This window comes from Excalfactoria chinensis, chromosome 1, assembly GCF_039878825.1.
Source record: "Excalfactoria chinensis isolate bCotChi1 chromosome 1, bCotChi1.hap2, whole genome shotgun sequence".
NCBI lineage: Eukaryota > Metazoa > Chordata > Aves > Galliformes > Phasianidae > Excalfactoria > Excalfactoria chinensis.
In genome coordinates this window covers 19,025,189-19,050,678 of record NC_092825.1, presented here as the reverse complement: position 1 = coordinate 19,050,678, position 25,490 = coordinate 19,025,189, and the positions used below count along the sequence as shown (strand labels likewise).

Genomic DNA, 25,490 nt, shown 5'->3' with positions numbered 1-25,490 from the left:
AAGGGTCAACCATAAGGTGGAGAAGCGTTCACTCCACAAGTGCCAAACTTTTAATATCAAAACGAAACCATTTATTACAACAGAATATTACAAACAACTAGTTTCAAGGATCAGAGGGTAAACTTTACAAAACTTGTACTTTCTGATTGTGGAATGACAGATACTCCAGGTTTACAAAAATGTCTTTCTGTTTATGCACACTTAAAAGTGATTTCCAGTCTGCTTTATTTTCAATCAAATACAGTCCATTTATCCAAACAAAAGATGTACATTCAATATAGAACATTTTGAGCAACGGCTACAGTCCAGTTCCCATTCACAGTACTTGTAGTGCAATGCACTAACAGGGCCAAATAGTTCTCTATCCATAAAAGTATTTTTACTTCTGATCTTGTGATCAACAATTTTAGATATATTTTATACAAAAAGTATATATGAACACGGGGCACCTCCCTAAGTAAGAGAGTAAACCCATATAAAAGACGCGGTATTTCTTCTGATGTACAGTACCTTGCAAATTGTAGCAATTTGACACAAATCACTAAACAAAATATTCTCTAAAACATTAAAAAAAAAAAAGAAAGAAAAAACAAACAAACAAACAAAAGAACAAAACCACTGCAGCATGAAAGCTGCCAAGAATTCCATAATGGCAGCCATGCAATGGGTTTCCTGAAATCCTAGTTAAAAGGTCAAAATAAAAGGGATCTAAACCATTTCCATATTATACAAATTCAAGTGCTATCTATAGTGGTCATTTATCACATTGAGAGAAAAATTACTTGGAGTTTCTCTCATACTATCCTCCCTTTTTATTAATATTTAATGAAATAAACTAACATTATAAGTGGTTGTGCACAGATTGTCTGTCTATAACACATCGACGAATATTCACTACCTTCATATTAACATTAGTGTGTTGATCTTTCAAAAAATAAATTGAAAAAATAAACTGCGACTATCATTAAAGTGCTTGTTGTATAATTATTTTTTTTTTTCTTTTTTAAATTAAAGAATAGAGGAATGTGGATATTCTTGTAAACATCCTAGATGTTTATCAAGTTGTCCAACGAACCACAGATGGAAAACATATGGACATCTTTGAAGCGACTGTAGTACAGTGAAATTCAGAACGTCCCAGAACTGGGAAATTAGTCTATACGAACAAACTGATGTTATGGCAAATACTAAAAATTAGTACAATTCAGCCAATATACACTACATGTTTGCTCTTATACATTCATTTGTAATAAGTTTAAAACAGTATATAACAACAATTGCCAAAGTAGGATATCACAAAGAAGTCAGAGCTGTTCATCCATTAGCACTATCAGGGAGGAACTGTATGATGAGCTCTCTGAAGATGACTTCCTACATGAGGAACAAAAGTCTTCTTCCAAAGCTGTTGTTTGTCAGGTTGCTTCTGTACTGGTTTTTTAAGTTCAGAAAGTTCATGTCAAACCACAGCTGCATAGAGATAAGCACAGTTAACTGCCAATTTAGAAGCATGAGTTCATTTCAACTACAGAAGTGTTTTGGGAGGAGGCACTGTCTAATGACACGTAGTCAGAATAGATGTAATTTAGTAAGAAAACAACAGCTTGTGAAGATATTTCCTCCTTATAGTACCATTATCAAAATATTAGCAGTTCCAACACCACATTAAAGTCTTTTTCATGCAAATGAACTCCAAATTTTCCGAACATCACTTGAACCTATCTGAGAAGAAATGGGAATAAATTAATACTTTGCATTTACCAGCATAATCCTGTTTTAAATTACACAACATAAATAATGTATAAGCTCAAATTTTTAATTTACCATCAAACTACAAAAGACCTCTTAAAATCACCATAACTCAAGGTCCAGCTCAGCTCGTTTTTTTGAAGTTCCATTCCATGTAGCCTAGATTTGCTAGGAAGTCACGCATATTTCACATAATGTTTTAACATTGCTACGTAGCAATTCACTACAGAAGCTAAACTCAAACCAAATTACCTTCTGGGATACAACATTTTGAAGTTAAAAAGATGGAATAAGGCACACATTGCTTGGTTTTCTTTTCCCCAAATACGCTACAAGGATATTTCTGAATAAGGATGTTAAAAGCCCATATAGGTATCAGTAATGTCTCTCTGTTCCATTTTTGTACAGTCCCCACACCTTCAGGCATCACTCAGTCATTCCGTAATACAAAATTATCGCTTATGTATATAATTTCCCTTTTTAAAAGGTTCTCTTAAAAATCAGACCATCCCTAATCCTTAATATGAAGGCAACAGAAAACTAAGAAAATACATATAGAAATCCCCTAAGTGTTTAAAAAACAAACAAACAAAGAAAAAAAAAAAAAAAAACGGTGTTCTGTATAGGCAGAAATTAAGAAAATTCTTGGCCAGACTTGTATAAATATTTAGGCAAAAAACAAGCAAACAAAAAATATCAGGTTCAAACCTTTTTAAAAATGAATCACCAGAAGTCTCCAAACTTGTGCTTATATAAATAAGTACTAGAAGGATCAAATCCTGACTATTTTAGAAGTGTCCTTAGGAACCTAACCCAAACTCCTTTTAAACCAAAGAAATTAAGCATCCAAATTACATTCAAAGAAACTGTTCTATGTCTTTCTGTGGACAGAACACAGACAACACACAGTATTTATAAATATTTATAAAATGATCATTCCAATACATCCGTAGAGAAATGTTCTGTCATTAGCTTTTATCGTGGTTCCTTTAGTGCTTCTTCAGTGAGGTTACCGAGATGTTCGTTACCAGGCTAACTTATTCAAATGAACCAAAGGCACTGATAATTTGAAAACACACTGTTTTAGAAATGTCCTTATGATAGCTTGATTACAATAGATGCCTTAAAGCAATTTAAAGAGTCAACTTGGTACAGCTTCACCTATACTCTACTCCAGTTTCCTACCATGATAAATTTAGAAATTAACTCTTTTTCTAAACACTAAAAACATTTTTAAAAAAGTAAGAACCAATTCAGATATATATCACAGTATTTAAGCTGCTAAACCGTAAAATCTATGGAACAATAATGTTTTTGGCAATACATGTACAACAGAACATAAAAGGCAGTGCTTCTGTTTTGTTTGGGGAAAAAGAAAAGACAAAACACTATATTTTCCTCACCAGACAACAGCTTTAGATCTTGTACTTCTGCCTTTGGTTTTGTTTTCTTCAGGTGAATGAGATACATTTGCCTTGTGTGTTTTCTTATGATGTTCTAGAAAAGCTTTTCTGGCAAATGCTTTCCCACACTTATTGCATCGGTGAAGAGAAAAGTTTTTTGTTACTTTTACTTCAATGCCAACATCAGCTCCTTCATACTTTTTATTGGGCGAATTAGAGGTGACATCGTGTTTTGAACCAATCTGTTTTGTTTCATCCCTCTGAGGGCCTCTTTTTGTCACCTTATTTAGAACCAGATCAATTGGCTTTTTTATTGCTCTAATTTCTAAACTTGCAGTTATTTTCCCAAGGTAGCGTGGTGACTTTTTATGAACTACAGTTATATGCCTTATCACATCACGTTTGCGACGTGTTTCATAAGAGCAGAGAGGACACCTGTAGTATTTAACATAAATGTTATTTCCATCTGTGTGTAATTCAATGTGTTTTGTCAAGTTCTGTTTCGAAGTAAATTGGCGTTTACAGAGTTTACAGTAAAGCTGCTTGAAGTCAAAGCCAGCTGAAAGTTTTGGCTTCCTGGTTTTTTGCTGGCCACCTGCAGCAGATGCATTGGTTGACTTAGGAGTTGATTTAGTAGTTGATTTACAGGTTGATTTAGTGGTTGACTTTGAGGTTGATTTAGGGTTTTCAGAGTCCTGCTTAACTTTATTTTTCTGTGCTGACGGTGTGTTCTTTTTCTCATTTGAATGATTTGTTCCCTTTAATTCATTCTGTGGAGAAAGAGCGATGGAAGGGGGTGAAGGTTCTACAGAATCTGCTGGTTCAACTTTTAGTTTTATTTCTGTTCCATTGGCAGTATTGTTGGGCCCTTTCTCTCTTTTAGAGTTCTTCCCAGAAAGAGTTATCTTGTGAACAATTTGCATGTGCCTTTTCAGCATTATTTGTGAACTATATTTTCTCTTGCACAGAAGGCATTTGCATGCAGTTAAATTGTATTCAGCCTTTGAAGACGACTTTTGTTTTCGGGTCTTAAAAGATTTTTTAGTAGAAACTGTATCCAAGAACAAAGGTTGCCCAGGCTTTGTAGCTATATCAGGAGTAATGGAATCCCTTCTTAATCCTCTATGGACTTCATCAAAATGCCTTCTTACGTTGGCTTTTGTGGCAAATGATTTATAACATACAGGACAACTTCTACCTAGTGCTACCAGAACGTTCTTATTTCGGCCTTTTGCAGAGCACAGATTTGGTTTCTTTTTTGTTTCTATGTACTTCTTCAGCTCTTCCATCTTTTTTTTGTGTACTTTTCTAATATGCCGGCGTACACTGCGTCTAGAATGAAATTCTTTTCTACAGAGACAACAAATCAACTGGTGGCCAAAATCAGAATTATCCACAGAGTCCACTTCAGGTGTTACTGCTGGGGGCTGTTCTTCAGGAGTAGGGGTCACCTTGTTTGTAACAGGATCAGCAGGAGGTAATTCCACAGTCTCCCCAACTGGAGCCAGAGCTGAAACAGCCTTGGGTGGTTCAGTGCTGGGTTCCTGCATTGGTACTGGAGCTTGATCAGGGGCACTACTGTTTTCTGTGTTCTCATCTGGGCTATCAGTCCTTGACACATACTGAAATACAGCATTCTGATTTGTTTCTATAGGTTCTAATCTAACTATATATTCTTGCTTATCTACTCTTGGATAGATTGCTTCCAGGAGGTCACTTATGGCTTGACTCTGTTTATCATTTATATCTGGAAGGTCTGGGGAAAGAAAGAAAGAAAGAAAAAAAAAAAAAGGCAAAGACATTTTTAAATGATTTGGCAATTTTGAATTAAGCTTCACAAAACTCAAAGTGTCTTTCCACCACTACGTCAATTCAGACACCGAATGTGCACAATCATTACTATTCTTCTGATCTTTCATACATAAAGGCTTTGAGTAATCCTTTTTATTAAATCAGTATAAGTGACACTTTTATTAGAAGCCAATTGTGGAACTACAGCCTTCCAGTACGGCAATGTGGAAGCCACCTAAGCTAAAAACTAGTTTGCTTCAAATTGAATTGCCCTCCTAAAGTCAGTATCAATTGCAAAATTAAGGACATAAGCTGCACACCTAAGAACAAGCACAGTCTTAAGTCCAAAGTATAACTAAAAACCAATTTTCCTACTGCTGGAAACAGGCATTCTCAATAAATGAACCCAATTCTGAAAACAAGCATTTTGTCATGAAATCAGAGCAGTCCTTCAGAACCAATGAAATGCCTGCGTAACCTGAGCATTGCATGAGGACAGACATAGATGAGACAGAACTTAACTTCTGGGGCAGTGAAAACTGTTAGGACTACCAAAACACTTGAGAGGCTTAGTAACAAATGTAAGGACAGAAAAATTCTGTATCATTTTGGAATTTTATCTTCTTTTTCCTACTAATTTCTCAAAGCAATTCAGTGAGTTTACTTCAAGAAATGACCCCACTGAGCTTCTCCAGAAGTTCTCACTGTGGTCTGCCCTGACAGTGAGCTGGAACAGACTACAAAAAAAAGATGATACAGGGGTTCTCCTTCACTGGCATAAACAAAAGAGGAAACTTTGCAAGTGTAAGTTTGCCCTTGAAGTATTGTTTTAATACACTAATTCTCAGAAAAGTTCGTTCAAATGTTCTTTTGAACCATTTACATTGTTGGCTACTGCAATGATGTTACGTGCGATGTATTTTTTAAAAGCAAAAGTACCGATAATCTTACTGCCTGATTTTTGGACAGAAACCCTACAGGTTTCATACTATGAAATGAAAAATGAGATTAAAAAAAAAATAATCTGTTTTTCAATGCCAAGTAAGTTCAGTGATTTAGATTCCAGCATGGCAGGCTACACATCAGCACTGGCACAACTAAAACTCCAGTGCATTAACATAAAAGCACGAGGCACTGAGATGATACCATTTGAAATTCCCCGCAGTGATCTGAATATCTCCTACACAGCAGCAACTTAATTCAGAGCATCTAAGTATTATTCTTTTCATTTGGAGCACATAGCACTGTTGCTTTCATTTGTACTCTTCCTAGTGAACAGTCAGTTGTATCAGCCAAGCAGCCAATTAAAGGAAACCTAGTCAACATCTAGACTGGAAGTATACTCAAGTTAATCTTATTTTGCTCGGTCTTTCCTGCATTTAAGTCACATACACTTACAATTCCATAGGTTTTGACATGTCGAGGTACAAAGATGCTAACTAAGGATCTAAAAATCACCATCACACCAATGTTGATGAAGCCAACAAAGATGACTAAAATAACAGAAAAAGCTTTACAAAACACTTTGAATGCTAGCATATTCCCCAGTTATCCAGCTTTACCAAGATTAACAAATCATTATAACTTGAAATGAATCTTTAATACTTTTTTTTTTTTTTAAATGCAAGTACTTTTCTTTTTTCCTTTTAATTACTTTTAATAATAAAGTTTACTCTCCACAAAAAAGAAAGTGGTCTAGACATGATCACATAAATGCAACAAGAATACAGAATAGTTCAGTTGGAAGGGACCTTCAAAGATCATCAAGTCCAACTGCCTGAAAACTCCAGGGCTAACCAAAATTTAAAGCATATCATTAAGGGGAATTGTCCAAATGCCTCCTGAACGCTGACAGGCTTGGGAACATCAACTACTTGTCTACCAAGCGTGAGAGATGTTTGACCACCCTTATCGTAAAGAGATTTTTTCTAGTGTCTGTTCTGAACTTTCCCTGGTGCAGCCTCGTGCTGTTCCCAAGCATTCTGCCTGGTTCCCAGAGGGAAGAATGAGCTGTAGTGGTGAGAAAGGAATACGGTATAACTGAAGAAAAAGTCTTCAAAAAGAGTGTTTTTTTTCAGTCTGTTTCATGACTAACAATGAAGGATTGCACCCGAGATTAATGAATATTTTCCAAGTACAGGAAGAAAATGACACACATCACCCACATCGCTCTACATGATCCAGCCAAACTCTTTTTGAATTCTACTGATATAAAACAAAAATGCCTTCAAGCTTTTCTATGAGACTCAGCTTCCCATTCTGTGGTGAACTTTTCATTATCTTTCATAATAAAAAGAAGAAAAAACAAAGAAAAAGGGGAAGAATTAAAAATCATTAACAGTGACACCTTTCATTAAAACACTGGACCTATAAAATAATATAAACTATGACACAAATATGGGTTTGTGCTGTTAATGCATATTTATTTGATGTGGTAGCTTGTTTTCTACCATAAAGGCTCTCAATTTCAGGTGGCTTTATTAGATACTACAATTAGGACAACTTACTATCATCCATCTGAAGACTTGGAGGACAATAAAACTTTTTATGAGTAATTAAATTTGGTAATCCCCTGAAGAGACTCCGGCACAATTTACACTCAAAAATGGTGTCCACATCTTTCAACAAGATATGCTTAAGTTGTTTAGTTCCTGTAATAAAAGAAACATTATACTTAAGGAAGGTTTTCTGTTCACTTTTTAATTCACATCATCACATGAAAACAAAAGCATTTTAAAACACAATAATCACATCAGCATTTCATCTTGCATTAATGCCATTTCACTGCACAGTTTGTGATACACACTCCAACTTCCATTATCAAAATAAGTCTACTTTAAAATAAATACATAAAAATTAAGGTTTACACACTTTACAGTGAACTAAAAGAACGATGACTTGGATCAAAACCAACAGCTAACGTTAATAGGGATTCCATGGTACAATGTCTGGTTGCTGTAAGACAGATAAAGAGAATAAGCACCTAGAGCATTTTAAAAAGCTCCTCATGTTAAGGAAGCAATAAATATACATCTATTTCATATAATAAATTACCAGATAAGGAAAAACAAAAACAACAAAACTATGCAGCATAGAGTGAAACACAAAAAGCTAATGCCAGTGTTACTACATTTAGGCATGTGATACAAGATGAAGGTGATTGCACTTATAGAAGAAAACAGAACTGGAGACATATTTTCAAGCTTGCAAAAGGAATAAAATAACTCAGAAAATGTTCTGTTAAAACACGCATTGCTCAACAAAATGTGCAGGTTTTCCAGACTACTGTATACGTGTACATTGTATATTCAAAAATAAGAACCCTAAACCCACAAGGGTAAGAAGTTTGATCTAGCACTATAGGTGCTTTCCAGCTCCTGCCTTGCTTAAACTTTGCTTCTTTTAATTGTTTGCGTTACACTTCAAATCCATTCCTTCATTTCACATCTCACTAAAACTATGAACATAATGTCCACAATTAGCAGTGAATTACTGAATGATGAATACTTACCACACCAAACCAGAAGGAAACGCTGGCTAAACAAATTCAGTTAATTGTCCTAACTTGATTTTTAATAAAGGAACAAAACAAAATTAATCTAAATTAGTCAAAACAGCAAAGCTATAATGAAAGTTGGCAAAGTACAAACTATGCAACAGATAACTGCGAAACAACAAAAATGGCATCAAGATACATTCTTCCAGCTGAGGCAGAAGCTCAAGGTTTTGGTTAACATGGACAATTAAGGATTCCATTTAAAGATCAAATTTAGTCATACTGTAGAACTGTGTTCTAAACAAAAAACTTGTTCAAATACAAATAATTCCATAATTGGTTTTCGATGTGAATAAACCTTACCAAGTTAGCTTTCTATTTCTTGGCCTAATAATAGTGCTCCAAATCTTTTTATGACTGCATTTTAGTAAAGCTCAACACCTTCCTCAGTTGCTTAAAACCAGGACCCAAACTTGACTATCTGATGCTTCCATCCATTTTTTTCCCGCTCTGCTTATGCCTTTCCTGGTCCCACTGTCCTGGGTTCTTGTCCTTTCCTCTCACTGCTCGTTACTCAAGCATTACCAACCTCACCTTCATCTGACCTTTCAATACCTGAAGGGAACTTACTCCCAGGAGGGGAGCAAACTCTTCGAAAGGGCTGATAATAGCAGGACTAGGGGAAATGGTTTTAAGTTAAAAGAGGGAAGATTTAGGTTGGATGTTAGGGGAAAGTTCTTTACTAGGAGAGTGGTTAGGTCCTGGAACAGGCTGTCCAGGGAGGTTGTGGATGCCCCGTCCTTGGAGGTGTTCAAGACCAGGTTGGACGGGGCTCTGGGCAACCTGATCTAGTAAAGGCGTATGTTTGGTGGCCCTGCTAGGCAGGGGGGTTGGAACTACATGATCCTTGAGGTCCCTTCCAACCTGGGTCATTCTGTGATTCTGTGTGATTCTGTGATTCTGTGACCTGCAGACAACAAACCACTGGAAAAATACTTCCATTTATTAAAAAAAAAAAAAAAAAACAAACAACAAGCTTGAGAACTTGGTAACCAAATTTGAGAATCTGGTAACTGGTGAAAACCCAGCTGAACAAAACTGAAGGTGCTCCACATAGACGGAATTCCAATAAGTCACTACTTGTAATCCAAATAAAAGGCCTCAAGCTTGGTGACAGCGCACCATGAAATAAAACTTGACTTGTGCTATCAGTGCACGTCTGAGGCACAAATATCCCCCTCAAATGAAAAAACTCATCTAATTTATCTCTTTTTCCTAATCAAGGAGACACATCCCTCAATCCCTCTTTCCCACCCCTCTCTCATTTCGAGTTCATTCTCTTCCACTCAGTACCGAAGTGCTGTCTAATTCATACTACCAGTCTGAAGAATTTTAAGGACTTCTACTAGAGGTCAGACTAGATGATGCAGTGGTTCCTCTGGCCTCAAATCTTTCTTACGTGACCATGCAGCTTCTCATAAGAGCTAATTACTTATTATTAATGGGTCCTTGTGAATTATACAATAGACCTTCACAAACTCCCGGAAACAGAAAATAAGTTAAAACATCCACTGGTTTTGTTGACTCATCAGGCAGAGAAAAAGCAAGCATCTGCACATTCCTCACCAACTACTGATTGTGGCAAGGAGCAGTCAGTTTTCTGCCAGCATATGCATCCTCCAGTTTACTGTAGCTTTGTTTTATAGTTTCATTTCACTGGGGCAAGCAGTTCTTCTATGAATTATGTTAACAGCTGTAGATGTAGGTGACAGAAAAGCATCACTGTCAAAAAAACTGCTACAGAGTATCAGACACTGCAAACAATCCTCTGGCAGAAACAGCCAAGGTTAGGCCCTCAGCAAGCAATTTCACTTCTCAGAAAAATCTCAGCAGTTCACTTTCACATAGGAGAACATTCTATTCCATAACAGCATTATAGAACTCCAGAACTTCAAGGTTCCAGGCTGGATGTGGCTCTGGGCAGTCTGGTCTGTTGGTTGGCAACCCTGCACATAGCAGGTTGAAACTAGAAGATCATTGCAGTCCTTTTCAACCCAGGCCATTCTGTTATTCATTCTATGAGTCATATAAGAACGTTGATTACGATATTATGATTATATTTTGTTATATTTGAATCTAACACAATTAGAAAGGAGTTACTAATTATTTTGTTATCCTTAATGCTCTGTACTACTGGAGAAGCCTTCTGCTAAGACTGCTTTCACAGTTATGGCTTTAACATCTATTTCTTTAAGGTTACTGTAGAAATCAAAAGGGCTCCTTAGCAAAATGGAAAGCTGTGTGCTCAAGACTAACTTGTAAAATCTTGGTCCAAGTCACTTTGCCTTCTGTCCAACCGCCCTGAAGACAACAAGGTAAGTATCAATTTAACAAATGCCAGAAAGGACAATCTGGAAGCTGCCTTGAGGCAGACTACTTGCAGTTTGTGCCAGTGCCAACTGAAATACCATTAACCTGCTTCAAGTCAAAGAGGCCTGCCACACATATTTGAAGCTTTACGTCAATTTCATTCACTCACACATATAAATAAGACTGCTAGTGGTGACTCTCATATCCAGTTTTCCTTTTTTTGTATAAAGCTTTTAAATGCAGGTAGAGAACATACAAAATACTGTGTCATTCAACAAGACTCAGAGCAGACACACACCACATTGCATGCCAGCAATGACTTCTATGTGAAACACCTATTTCATACACATAAAGCTCTGCTGCTTTATATAAATCTTTTTACGTAACTGCTTGAAAAGAACAAGCTCGGTGTTCTTGCACTAAGTTTGCTTTGCCACATCAGAAGGGTAGAATCAGATACCTTATACCTTGACCAGTGTACATGAAAATCCAAACAAGAAGAAATACCACTTAATACCAAAAAGCCACAAGTATTTTGCAAATATGTAGAAAGTCAGGTGTTGGTTTTTTGTTTTGTTTAAATATGCACTAAATATACCATAAATTAATAACTGTAATAACAAGATAACAAACTTTTCTAAGAGTTAAGTCACGGCTTCATACCTGATCGAAAACACTCAATGATTTGTTGAATACCAGACTTTGATGTTTGCAGAGGCTGCTGTAATAATGGAGGATCACCAGGTTCCAGTATATGCACTGAAACGCATAAAAGATAAAAAGTCATTTGAGATTATGAGTCGTTTTCTGATTAGTCAAACCAAGAACGCATTCAAAGCTATGTGTATCAAACATAAACATACAAAACCATGCTGACTCTTCAGAAGTTTCCATCAATTAAGGCAGTTCCCCAAAACCTGACTCCCATCATTTAAACCAAAACAACAAAACAGATGTGCAGAAAATTATCAAATACCGCATCTCTTTTGAACATGCTACATTAATTGCTGGCACTACACCCTGAGCTCACATCCATTCCACCATGATCAGAATAAAGCACAAGCATATCTAACTGGTATGGTCCAAAGACACATACCATAATAGATACCATAAAACAAAATCACACTCAAAAAACTCTTCTGGTTCAAGCAAACTGCAAAAGGAGCACTTTGAAATCTCATGCTACATTGGAATCCTCATAAAACCTACTATAAGATTTACCCAGCATAAAGACTATGACGTATTGTGATACACAGTGCTCACGCACACAGAACTAACAGCACTCCATTGCTGTCCATTCAGAAACCAAACAAGCTCTGCTGAGATGGAATACCAAACTTACAGGAATGCCAGCAGTTACTCAAGCATAAGTTTGCAAAAATCACCTGATAACTCATCTTTGTTACTAACAAAACTAAACTTGTAGCTCCTCCATTGGCTCCTCCATTACCCATTCCATAAGGCAGACCATTTTCAAGTCTCTGTTCCTAATGGCAGCACAAAACATCTCTAAGAAATTTATTTAATTAGTAAAGAGCACTAACAGCATTGTGTAAAACAGTTAGTTTTACTAACTGCAAATAGCCTAAATGCAGGATGTAAGGTTATATAAGTAAATTCAAGCTGAAAAGAATACCAGAAAGAAAAAGCAGTCTAAGAAAGGAATGACAGAATGAACACTCCACGCAACTGTGGCCCCCTAATATACTATTATATATGAACACATAACAACCATTACAAATCAGCTAGTCGTTTAGGGATTTCTAACACAATGACATATTGTATCCTACTAGCCCATTCCATCCTCTTCAAAATAGTGTACTTGGAGTTGCATACCGCCCCTAACATGCATATGCAACAGCCACTGACATCAAGGAGTGACATACACGAAGCAGGCATCACACATCACGGTTATTTGTAGGGCAAGAAAAGTATTTCAGCCTTTATAAAACATGAGAACAACTCAAAGCCATTTCATCCTAAACACAAAAAGCATTTCTCCTAACTGAACAGTACCTTCTCTCAAATTACACTTAATTAAAGGAGTATTATCAAGCTGCCACACGCAGACTTTCAAGCACTAATTCCAAAAACAGATGCCTTTCTTTTCCAAACGCAAGTGAAAGCATCCAAATAACAAATTCTACATCAAGGCAAGAAGAAAGGAACCAAGTTCCCTTTTAGGCTACCAATTGTAACTGCAGGCATAACAATTACAGAAAAACAAGCGAGCTGGCTGAAACTTTTAAGCGCTTTCTACTGGCAGCCTCTCCCATATCACACAGCAGTGGGATGCAGACATGAGGTTTAGGACTTGCAGGGTTTTTTCCCCCCACTTGACAAGAAGATCCTTGTCTTCATCAGAGCTCACCAGAGGAAGGACAAAATAAAGGATGCAAGAGATTGCCAGAAACAGCACTTAACAAGAAAAGCAACTGAAAACAGACCAAGATATTCCACTTCTCGGGAACAAGAACACTTGGAGTTTGTACATGTTTTCTGGCCTGCCTCTGACCGCCACGCACAGTGCCCACCTGGAGCCATGAGTTACAACGAGGCACCCCACAGGACCCGAGTTGTTATCCCACTGTACCGGCTAAACATGACAGCTCGAGGGTACCGCAGGACAGCTCCAGCAGAGTCCAGTAACGCTGCACACCCCGGCCGCCCCCCGACGACGCACAGCCGCCACCCCCGTGCTCCCACAGCTCCGCACGGCCTCCCCCGCGCCGTACCTGGCTCGCAGCAGCCGTGGTGGTGGTGATCCGTCTGACAGCACTTGTCCCGCAGAGGCATTTTCGGTGCGCACGACCTGCGGTCCTTCTACATGCAGCGGCTCGCCCCTGCCGAAACGAGCAGACAGCCGTCAGCCCCGCGGAGCGCTCCGAAAGCGCGAACTCCGAGCTCCGCGGCGGCCCCCGGCGCTCGGCCCTTCCATTGTTCGCAGCGGCTTCTCCCGGAGCGCACGGCGCCGCCGCTCCCGCGCGGCCCGGCCCGCTCCAGCCCCGCGCCCGCCCGCCGCCACCTGCGCCTCGGTCGCCCCGCCGCGCTCCCGCCGCCCTTCCTTCCCTCCCTCCCTCCCGCCCTCCTTCTCCCCCCTCAGCCGCGTTCGCAGCCCCGCGCCGTCCCTCGCCGCCACCACCTCGCAACTCCCGCGCGACGGAGGGAGCGGAACCGCGCCGCCGGCAGCTCGCCGAGCCGGGCCGGGTGCGAAGGAACGGAGCAGAGCGAGTACCGCGGAGCCGCGGCCGGGAGAGCCCGCCGGGCCGCCACGCGCCAGCCGCAGGGAGGGAGGGAGAGAGAGAGAGAGGGAGAGAAAGGGAGGGACGGGCGGGCGGCAGGTGACAGCGGGCGCCGAACGCCACCGGCGGCAGCGGCAGGGAGCGGCGGGCGGACCGCCGCGGGACCGCCGCTCGCCGTCCCCTACCTGGCAGCGAACGGACGGCCTCCCCCGCCCCGAACTCCACTTTATTCGCCCCTGTCCCGCCAGAGCGGCAGCCGCTGACCCCGGAGCCGGATGGGCACAGGGGCAGGAAGTGACTGCGGCCGTGGCGGCGAGGGGCCGCGCGGCGCACAGTGCGCAGGCGCCTCGCCCGCCGCTCCCCCGCCCGTGCCGCACAGGTGCCGGGCGGCGGCACGCGGCCGTTGGCGCCGGGCTGCGGCGCGGGGCGAGCGGCTCGGCGGCCGAAGGAGCCTGGCGCCGTGCTCGCCGCCCTGTGCCCGCCGGGGGTGCTCGGCGGTGCCTTGCCGTGCCGCCGTTCGGAATGCGGTGGTGCCGCTGCCCGGCCCGCGTCGTTTGAAAAAGGTTGTTGTGGTAGAGTTGCCACGAAGAAGGACGGATCGGTGTTTTCCACGCTTGGAGGACGGAGTAGTTTCCGCGAGTGCAATCCAAAGTGCGGCGAGTGGAGAATGGAATATGGTGCTCATCGATTTTTGCCAAAGGCAAGAAGTTTGTCAGACCTTCCTTGAAGTAAGGAAAATCACTTGCTAGGAAACGCAAGACATAAACGCATCGTGACAGGAAAATCGCTGAGGGGCGGTACCGCCGTGGCGATGACGGGTCAGACCTCGGCTTGTGGAGGGATTGCTGCGCAGTGGAGACAGGATTCACGGCTTCAGACAGAGCTCAAAGCCATCCCTGCTGTCCATGCCGTGCCTTGTTCACCCTGTTCCTCACATCAGCCTTTGCCATCTCCAGCCACCACGTGTAAGCAGTGCAGTCTTCTTCTTGAAGGCAGGTATCTGTTTCACCATTAACTCGTCCGTTCCTGGAGCACCAGGAGGCAAAATTCAAACCCTGTGAAGTCCTTTTGGGCTTTGATTAAAGAACTTGAGGCACCCTACGCTTTGGAGAACAGTTTGAGCAGCCTCGTGTCAGGAAGCATCCCAGCAGACATCAGCTGAAGCCTTCATACAACTCATTCAAAGATGGGTCTTGGTGTACATCCAGAAGTGCTCTTATCTTGATGAGTTTGGCTACATCCTGAGCTCTGCTACATTTTCACGCAGACAGGAAAAAGGTTGCACTCCACCCAAACGTATCTCTGGGTTCAGCCCACACAAAGCACTGCTCACGGGTAACAAAGTTCCAAGAGCACAGCCCTCAACTCCTTCCTGTGAGACTGTCCACTGACTGCAGCACTTGCTCAAACAGTAACAAACTTGGAGAATTAGCATCCCCCACCTCCTAGGAGAGGTCAATGTCTGGTTGGAAATAAGATCACCTTCTATTCTTGTAGTGCCACTGGATACAAGTGTTGAAACAGGAGGATCCTTTTGTCTTAAAAGCCGACTCAGAACTTTGTATCCTAATCTTAAGATCGGGAAGAAAAAAAGTGGACAGTGTTGCATGCTTGTATGAATCTGTATCTAAGCTGTCATACTTACAATTTGCTTCTAGCTGGAAGGTGTTCATGTGTACATTGTTACATTTTACTCATTATATAGTTCATAAAATAACCAAGTAGAATGGTCAAGCAGATGGGCCCAAGCTATGATCATTCGGATAGCCAGTCCTGTGCGAAATGCCTCTTCCCAGCACAGAGCAGGTTTAACATGAAATCACTAAAAAGATTTGTCCAGCTGGAGAATTCCTCAGAACAGGTGTATTGCAAATTCTTTCAAAATCTGAAACTAATCCCCCTGCATACAAAGAAATCTCAGAGATTTAAGTGTTACACCATTTATGACACTGAACATAATGACTGTGCTAACTGCTAACCAATTAACTTAGGATGGCTGCTGCTAATTAATTAATGCCTATATCTAGGCTAAGAATCCACTACAGTTGGAGCTGGGGTTTGACTCACTTCCTTTTACTGTTTTCATAGATTCTGCTAAGAGATGAATGCCCATGATATAGCAGCAGTGTGGGTTTGGGTAGATCTGTGAGCATGTCCCAGACGCTGTACACACGGGCAGCCAAACCATGGAGCAGTCCTGGCTGCTAAGTCCCCTTTGCTTTTTCTTCTCTGACTTTCTTATGATAAACTAGCATAGCCAAGCATACCAGAAGAAAGAATAGCACAAGCTTTGATACTGTTGTTCCCTTCCACAGCACCCAAGTTGCTGCTGCTATATTGCACTCTCCAGGTTTGCCCACTTTTGCTCTCTAAACTTGAAGAGACACAGTCTCAGGTAATGACAACCTAAACATTAGATTATGAGTGCTGTATTTTCTCTTGAACATCCCTCTTAATACTTTAACTAACAAAATATGACATTCGGATCACTTTTCTAACACATCAGGTGCTGCTCATAAGTCCTGAGAATTCATAATAGATATTCTCAGATTATTCTGTAGTTATTTGCTGCTTGTGAGCAAACCAGCACTTTTCTTTGGACCGCTGTAGTCTCAAATGAAGCGCCTGCCATTCATGGGCTTCTTCTATTTATTCCTGAGAGAACCAATACATCCAAGACAACCTATGGCAATGACTTCTGCAAAATTAAGTACTCGTGGGTTTCTTTATGTGTCAAATATTCTTCCTGATAAATCGGTTGCCTACTATTCCCTGCAGGAGTTCCTGCAGAAATTATTAATGAAATGTTCTTGCAAGAGTCAGTAGAAAAAGGAAACCACAAATCTACTTAACAACATACTCAGCAGCCCTCCGTAGCGCCTAAGATTTTCTTCTATCCCAGCTATCCTACTGAGAGTTCTGCCTTAATTAACCTTCCTGTGCACTGAAGCTGTCCTGGCTGCCATACACTGTGGTTTTGTCAGTTTTGTGGTATCATTTGTAAGGGGGGATCTTTAAAAATATATATGGTATCTAAAGAACGTTCATACTTCTCAGCTAAACCACTCATGTTGTTAAAAAAGCACAGGAAGTTCTTTCATGTAACAAAGAGAAAGATGAAAATCCTCTCACTCAATTCATTTCATGTAGATTCTAGACTTAAATAAGTTACTAGGTGGGTTTTTTGAGCTTTTCTCCTCTGAGCCATATTCTCAGCGTAACCGTTAGGATTTTAAACAGCATCGCTGTTTATTTATTGCCTTTTACATGATACACAAATGGCGCACATTTAGATCTGAGAATTCTGTTACAACTTGATGATCAAATTCTTTTAAAATTATTTCTCATATGGTTAATGGCTTTGAGAAATCCAAAATTCAGATCAGTTTCTCTTAGTTACTGCACTGTGTTTCCAAGATGTATAACAAGCTCTTCTGGCAAGGGAGGTATTTTTTAGTAGAGGATGTAGGGGCATTATTTCAAATAGTTTTTTAAGTCGGTTTAGTGTCCACTGAGAGGTTTTGTTCTGCCAAAGGGCCGGTAGCAACACCTGCTGAGATATCTTGCCATCTGTTTACACATCCAAGAACCGTAAGATTGGATCAGTGAAACTTTTGCTCATATCCTATGACCACCTTTTGTTTCCCCTGCATTTGGGTGTATTTTGGATGAAGCACCTAACTTCACAATAGCCTTCCCTACAAGAAAGCAATTCTAAGTTAAGTTGGAATGAACTACACTGAGCCAAGCTCAGCTTTGCAGAGATGAAGGGAGAGTTCATAACTTCTGCAGGATCTCTTACCAAATGTACGCTAGTCAAACAGTATCATGGATCCCAATCATAAAACGTTTTACTGCATATACAGATATTCTAGCATTCCTTAATACACTGCTCTTCATCTGTATTACTGACTTGATGTGGCTTCGTATGCTGTTCTTACTGATGGCATCCTTTGATGAACTGTTTATAAACTCCAGATTAAACAAATTTTCGACATGGAAGTCTGAGAGCAATTCAGACTGTTTCGGGCACATTAAGGCTCCTTTGTTAGTGTCTCTGCATCCATGATGGCCAGATGGGTGGAACATTCACCGAGGAAGAAGAAGATCTTGATTTCTAAATCCTAAACTACAAGTTAGAGACCCCTTTTGTTAAGCACAAGGCACAGTTCAATCAGGAATGCAGGAGCTAGCAGGCTAAAAAGAGACTAACAAAGACAGGCTGATTCTATTGAGAATGCGATTAACTTGGAGAGGGGGAAAACAATACTGAGATCTGCTTGCAATTCCCAGTGCTGTTTATTTATTTATATCCACTGATGCTTAAATGGGAAATGCATAAACAAGTCTTTAGAGCACAGACATGTTGACTTTCAGATAAAGGTGGGATCATCCAGACGACTGGTTGTCTTGGATCAGTCACTATGAAAAAGTACACTAAGAGTTTTCATGCACTACAAATGAACCAGTGATCCCCATAACATAGCTCAAATACAACTTGCTTGCAATATTCACAGTTTTAAACTGCATATCTTTGTATGCTTCTGCTTTTGATGAGATCCCAAAATAAAACTCATTTATATTTGCATCAATTCTACATTTTCATGATTGCAAAGTTTACACCACTTTCATATCTTAGCCTTGGCAGAATTTTACAGATATTCTAGATATATTCTAGATATTCTGGACCTTCTGAATCTTAGTCAATATGTACTCCAGTCTAACAAGTGGCTGCATGCTCTGTTCCCCAATTAACACAAAGCTTCATTACCCTTTGGGGATAAAAATAAACTGCTATGTGTATTATCTTACCCATAATTCATTTATTTACAGAGTTACTGAAACTCATAATTAACCAGACTTCTCATGGGGTCTAATTTCCTTCTGTTCTTTCTGGCACACTGGTATAAAGTTCAGTAAATGGAACAATTTGCAATGCACCTCTCCCTAGGAGACCCATGTCATCATCTGAGCATAGATTCAACCTCTTCTATTTTTTTCTTCGTACTCTTCAGCTTAGATTCCTGGTTGCACAGTGATCCAGCTTCGCATGGAGGCATGAAATAATTCCACCATAGAATTATTTAGCTTGTGATTACAGTGTATTCCTGGAAAGCATGCACACATGGTTCAGGTTCAAGCTGGGATGCATGAGGACTGGAATCCAGGTTTCCTGTTTCAGTGCTGCACCTTCTTATGACAACACTTTCTGGCAGAAGAGTTCAGTAGCACACAAAGTAAACACTTTTTGGAAGAAAAAATAGTATGTGGTGGGAAACAACTGAAGAGAAAAGCTTCAGAATACTGCAGGGGACAAGAAGCAGACACTGAAGGCATTCTGAGTCACCAGATCAGTGTGGTCAGTAATCCCCTTTTACGCAAGAAATAAGGGGGGGGGGGGGGGAAGCATAACTGCATTGAAGACATAGCTTAGATAGTTTATGAGTGGGACTTGGGCACGTGTCCTGCTGGGAACCTACCTCCATTGTCCAAGAAGTTCCATTATTTTTATTTCCTCCTTATGGATTTCTAGCAGGTACAGCACGATTCTCAACTTAAAAATGATCTGTTTTACATAGGTTTCTTTATAAAAGACATTCTTCTGTAGAAACAGTCTTCTCTTTTTACTTGTTGTTCCCCTTTAATTTACTGTTACCCATCTAGCATGTAAAAAAGCATTCTTACAGTACTTACCAACAACATTAAAATAAAAATTAATCTTAGCAAATACATTAGGAAGCATGAAAGACTTGCTAACACTATTATAAACTGAATTTGCATCTTCTTACCACATTCAGTTTTCAGTCCAGTGATTTTTTTCCTTGCACAGCCTTCCTATAGAAGGAAAAAAAAAGTTAACTTATGCTTTTATCCTTGATTAACCTGATTAATAGAAAATACATATACACAACACAGTGAGATGCATACTTCCATAAATAATTTAATTTGAGATACATATTTTAGGAGTTAAGAGGGTCCAGAGGAGAGCCACAAGGATGATCAGAAGGCTGGAGCACTGCTCCTGTGAAGACTGGCTGAAGGAGCTGGACTTGTTCAGTCTGGAGAAGAGAAGGCTGTGAGAAGACCTCATTGTGGCCTTCCAGTATTTAAATGGAGATTATAAACAGGAGGGAAATCAGCTTCTTACACTGGTAGATGGTGATAGAACAAGAGGGAATGATTTTAAACTAAAGAAGAGAAGATTTTGATTAGACAGCAGGGGGCTTTTTTCACTGAGAGGACGGTGTGGTGCTGGAACTGGATGCCCAGATGTTTGAGGTTTTGGATGCCCCCTCCCTAGATGTGTTTGAGGCCAAGTTGGATGGGTCCCTGGGCAACCTGGTCTAGAACTTGGTCTAGTGTCTGGCAACACTGCCTGAGGCAGGGAGGCTGAAACCTGATGATCCTTGATGTCCCTTCCATCCCAAGTTATTCTATGACTCTGTGATTTATGGTGTAGATTAAGAAATGGAGGGAAATACATCTGGATAAGTAATGTGGAGCAGAATGTACACCTAGTCCAGTATGCTGAGCCACAGAGTGATTATGTCTTGTACCATGTAGTGTACAGAAAAACTATCCTACACATGAATATAGTGAGGTTTGCAATCAGTATAAAGCATAGACAGCTGTCTCTTTCCTCTATGGCTGATAGCAAAAGATACAGACAACAGAAGGCAGAAGAGAGAGAAGAAAAATTAGAATTCTGAATTGTTTCAATGGAAAAAATAAATATTCCTAAAGATATTCCTAAACATGATCATAAGAGAAAGGTATCAGAGAAAATCAGACATGGAAAAAAAATATGTTTTTCTTTGTGTGCTTAGATAAATGTGTGTATACATACACATGTAGTCCTATGTGTGTAGAATCATAGAATCACAGAATGGTTTGGGTTGGAAGGGACCTTTAAAATCATCTAGTTCCAACCCCCTTGGTGTAGGCAGGGATACTGTGATCAGGTATATAGTTCCCCCTAGATCAGATACAGTGTGAGAAGATTGCAGGAAGTAGGCAAGATAACTAGGAGAAATAGGAAAGTAAGAGAAATGTATTTAGAAGGTATTTTGAAGAAGGAAATGTAAATGAGAGAGATTTATGAGAAGAGCTGAGATAGAATTTAGAAAAGAGATATTTGGACACAGTAGCTTAAGATTAATGCATAAAAGACAGACAGAAGAAGCACAACTGAAAGAGGTATGAAGAGGTAGGGAGTCAAGGAACAGTGAACAAATAGCAGAATGTATGAAGCCAAGTTTCCTGTGGTTTTATAACTTGGAATAAGACTTTCTTATGTGCTTATTATTTTCACAAGATTTGCAGTAAAAGGAAACATGTGGTATAAACATAAACATACAGGCCCTGGGTCTAATAACAGCATATCCATACATAATGAGATTATTTCTACTAATAAGGAAAATACAGTCTTCATGAGCTTATTCATAAAGTACATGCATCCCTAAGTATATCAAATTGTATATTGCAGGATAATGGCAAACTTCTAAAATTCGTTATGGAAATTCTGATTTTATTAGCAAATTTGCAAGATATTACTCAGCATCAATAGCAAATACGAGTACTTGAAGATGTTGAAGGAAAAGCCGGGAAAACAAACAAACAAAAAAGCTGAATTTCAGAAACAATGCTACCAAAAATCCTAAGGACAAAAATTAGTAGAAATCCAATATATAAGCTCTGGGTAAATACAGTTATCCCAGTCAGCATACAAATGTTATTTCATATAAAGAAGGACTACAAGTGATAAACTGGGTGATGAAAGAAAAATGAAAGAGTGCATTGCCTAATACCAGTAACAGGTAACTGATAAGCCAAAGTGTGTCTAAGAGAGAAGAAGCGTTAATGGGATCTTCTCTTTTGGATGGTAGTTAAGCAGTATCTTTTATGTATACAGGACATGTCTAAATAAATGAGCTGAACTGCATCACTGCCCTCAGTGGGAGATTGCTTGGCTCCATTCACTTGTCGTAACACTGAGACCTTGAGCACTCTCAGAGTTGGCTGAAATTTTCAAGAAGGTTCCAAAGAAATGGCAAGGCTCAGAATGACAGAAAGTACAGATGAGTAAATCTTGCTTCCTGATGAAGTGAAGCTAGAACTATAAAAAAGCAAAAAGAGATGAAATTAATTCAAGTAGACAGCTGACTGCCACTACATTAAAGCTAAACACGGTTTGCATTTGGACTGTGATATAAATTGGCTTCTTGGATAGTAGTACATGGCATGTCTAATTTGAACTAGAAGGCCAAAATAAAGGACATTTCTGTTAAAATAAAGTCAGTGACATTGAACAAAAGGTACAAATTGGGAGATACAAAGCAAAACACAAACCTGGACAAAAGAGATTGTGAAACAAGTGTGACAGAAAGGATTGTCACAAGGCTGTTCCTATTTCAGTGTTCAGAATCCATTAATGCATAAGAAAGATATACCCCCCAAAAATCAGGCAGCCGAAGATTTAGAAGTGATGACAGAAGTGTTATGCAGCAATAAGAAAAGCAGGCAGTTACGTCAAGAAACATAATTTCAGCAGTCTCCTCTCAGGTTGGAAACAGACAGCAATGACAAATAGTCTCAAGGAATCAAACCTCAAACACAAAGTGAATTCTTATAATGAGCAGGGCTCACCTGCTCTGATGCCAACACACTGTGTCTCTCTCTAACTTTTTGTCAGTATCTCTGTGGCTTCCAGGCTAATGGAATTTAACTGAAAAGAGACTGACGCAGGATATTTTGGCAAAGGACATTTTATCAGAGGCTATTTTGACTGGGAAGGAGGACATAATGACAGTTGCTCAAACTCATCCTACACCTTTTCCCATTTTTATTTTTATTTTTTAAAGAAAAGGTTTTGTATTTTATTCATGCATCAGCTCGGAACACTTTCCTAATACTCTACCACAAATAAATTAGGATGTGATGTTTAACTGGTCACTCAGAATATATTGTCCACCAGCATACCAGCTGCCTCCCAGGTAAATTAACTCTATTATTTGCTTCATTTTGAATACGTCTTCTCGAATTCACTGCAAGAATAATATATCAGACTGAATTAAGCAGTGTAGGTACTGGAGAATAGTTCTGCAAATTGAATACATTTGATCTGATCACTAGATAAGTACATATCTTGTAGCATTTTTATGGTAAAGAATATGTAGCACAGACAAGGTCCCAGGCAAGTAGTGTTTTCAGTTACCTATGTGCAAAGGAACAAACAACAGCCCATAGAGGATTGCAGTAGCTCTGGGCCATTACACAGCAAGAGTAGTTAGATTCCATTCATTTAACACTGATGTTAACTCATCCTGTATATGAGATACAAATACTGGAATAAAGTAAGCTCATTATTTGTATTTAAAGAAGGAAAAAGAGAAGGTCAGGATTTAAAAAACCTGTCTGCTTATCCCCAGTTACCCAAATACTGAAGCAAATAACGGAAGACAGTATTATTAAGCATTTAGAAGATAGGAGGAATATGTGAAAGACAACATGTACCTGCCAAGTACGAATTGTGACAAGTCCTCTAATTTCCTTCTTAATGATTAATAGGACTTGAGAAAATGAGAAGTGGAATCTAACAGGATTTCAGGAAGGTTTTTCATGTTTTCTTATGTGGTATGCTCATTTATATGCAAACTACATTGACTGAAAAAGAAATATATCAATGGTTTGCTGTCAAAGCAGAGAACTATTTTAAGATTCTATCCTGGTCCAATGCCATCAAATATTTTATCTCATAACTTGGCGTATTTGTTAACTTTGTCAAAGATTTCATGCTAAAGGATCTACAAGAATAGAGAGGGATAAAATGAGAGTTTTAAATAAGTTTGGGGAATTGGAAGAAAAACCTACAAAAATAGGACATTGTTAGTTTGGAAAAGAGAAATACTGCTCAGGTAAGAATAGATACTGTGTGGGTAGAAAGCATGCATTTATAGTACAGGGTAATAAGGTGAAGATGCTATCAGTGTTCATATATACACAAATCTCTGTGAATTATATTATAAATAGGAGATGCATGATAGTAGAGTCACAGTCTATCAGATTACCAGAGTGTTGACACTTGCCACAAAAGGCTAAAAACATCAGTGAGGCAAAAATTATAGAGAGACTTCAAGTTCTTGCTACAGTGAGATTACAGCTCCCAGCGATCAAGAAGCAAGTATGAATAGCCCATCTTGTGATGGTAAAGGTACAGATAAAAGGATGTTAGAGTTCTTGAATGGCAATATTCACATTTTGAAAAGAAAGCTAAAAGTTGAAATAACAAAAGTTTACTTTGGGGTGGAAACTTTATGTAACGTCGTGGAATAGGCCAGGGGTCATTGAATAAACTCACTTAAGAGGATATCAGAAGCACTTAAAAGCAACACAGTAGTTTGATGAAATTGGTGGGAAGATACTAAAATACAGAAATAAGCTCCTAAAAAACAGTAATTATGTCCAAAAGTCTAAGCAGTCTTAAGTGTAAAATCACAGATTAGTGCAAAAACCCATTTTGAAGAAGCCCTAACTAAATGCTCAACACCTTTCCAGCTATATCAGAAAGAAGTGGCTCATCAGACCAACAGTGAAACTGATCACTGATCACAAGCAGCTCTCAAGGCAGATAAACTTAAATCATAGAATCACAGAATCAAGAAGGTTGGAAAAGACCTAAAAATCATCCAGTCCAACTGTTCACCTATTACTAATAGCTCCCATTAAACCATGTCCCTCAACACAACATCCAGTCTTTCCTTGAACACCCCCAGGGTCGGTGACTCCACCACCTCCCTGGGCAGTCCATTCCAGTGCCTGACCACCCTTTCTGAGAAGTAATACTTCCTAATGTCCGGCCTGAATCTCCCCTGCCATAGCTTGAAACCATTCCCTCTGGTCCTATCACTAATGACATGAGAAAAGAGGCCGACCCCCAGCTCACTACAACCTCCCTTACTATATTAAACTATATCAGAGTGCGTCAGTTTCCATTAAAGAGAAGATCAGGGCAGCTCTAAAAGTAATTCTTCACAAGTGATGAACCTGAGGAGCTATCTCAATTAAAATGTTCATATAAGGACAAACTAATAAAATTCACTGTACTAAATTACAGGGACATGATGGATAGTAATCATCCCAGAGTTGTAAAGAAATGCAAATATGAAACTGCTGAGCAATGATACTGTGGTATGTAACCTATGGTTCAAAATAATCTCTAAGACCAAAGGTCAGTGACAGATGTGACATCAAGCTTAAAGCAAACACCAGGAGAAATTCTGGGTACTACTAGACCCTAAATCTGATTGGTATTTTCAATCAGCTCTTCTTCTATATAATTAAGTATATTAAATGTAATGTACTGGCAAGGAATTAGCAGAAGTTCTGTTGAGAACTCCTACGTCACAAATCAATTAGATGTCTCTGGAGGAGTTTTTAAGATAA

At 39.5% G+C, this 25,490-nt stretch overlaps 1 protein-coding gene across 3 annotated transcripts; it reads right to left on the bottom strand.

The window, feature by feature from the left end:
• Positions 1-209: 209 nt before the first annotated feature.
• Positions 210-14,392, bottom strand: ZNF800 (zinc finger protein 800). Of its 3 annotated transcripts, XM_072340671.1 has the most exons (6): positions 14,234-14,392; positions 13,542-13,649; positions 11,470-11,565; positions 7,448-7,591; positions 3,150-4,905; positions 210-1,719 (listed from the first exon to the last, which is right to left on the bottom strand). In XM_072340671.1, coding segments are annotated over exons 2-6 (2,058 nt in total). In that variant the 5' UTR covers positions 13,603-13,649; positions 14,234-14,392; the 3' UTR covers positions 210-1,718. The 3 variants fall into 3 exon arrangements, with proteins under 3 accessions (XP_072196772.1, XP_072196758.1, XP_072196765.1); XM_072340657.1 differs by lacking the exon at positions 210-1,719 and having other exon boundaries at positions 3,017-4,905; positions 14,234-14,381; XM_072340664.1 differs by lacking the exons at positions 210-1,719; positions 14,234-14,392 and adding an exon at positions 13,949-14,038 and having other exon boundaries at positions 3,017-4,905.
• Positions 14,393-25,490: the final 11,098 nt, after the last annotated feature.

Coding starts and splice junctions, on each gene's coding strand:
- ZNF800 (XM_072340657.1), bottom strand. CDS start 13,602: ATGCCTCTGCGGGACAAGTGCTGTCAGACGGATCACCACCACCACGGC. Junction 7,592..11,469: donor CATTGAGTGTTTTCGATCAG/GTATGAAGCCGT, acceptor CTTTTATTACAG/GAACTAAACAACTTAAGCAT. Junction 4,906..7,447: donor AAGTCTTCAGATGGATGATA/GTAAGTTGTCCT, acceptor TTCTTTCCCCAG/ACCTTCCAGATATAAATGAT.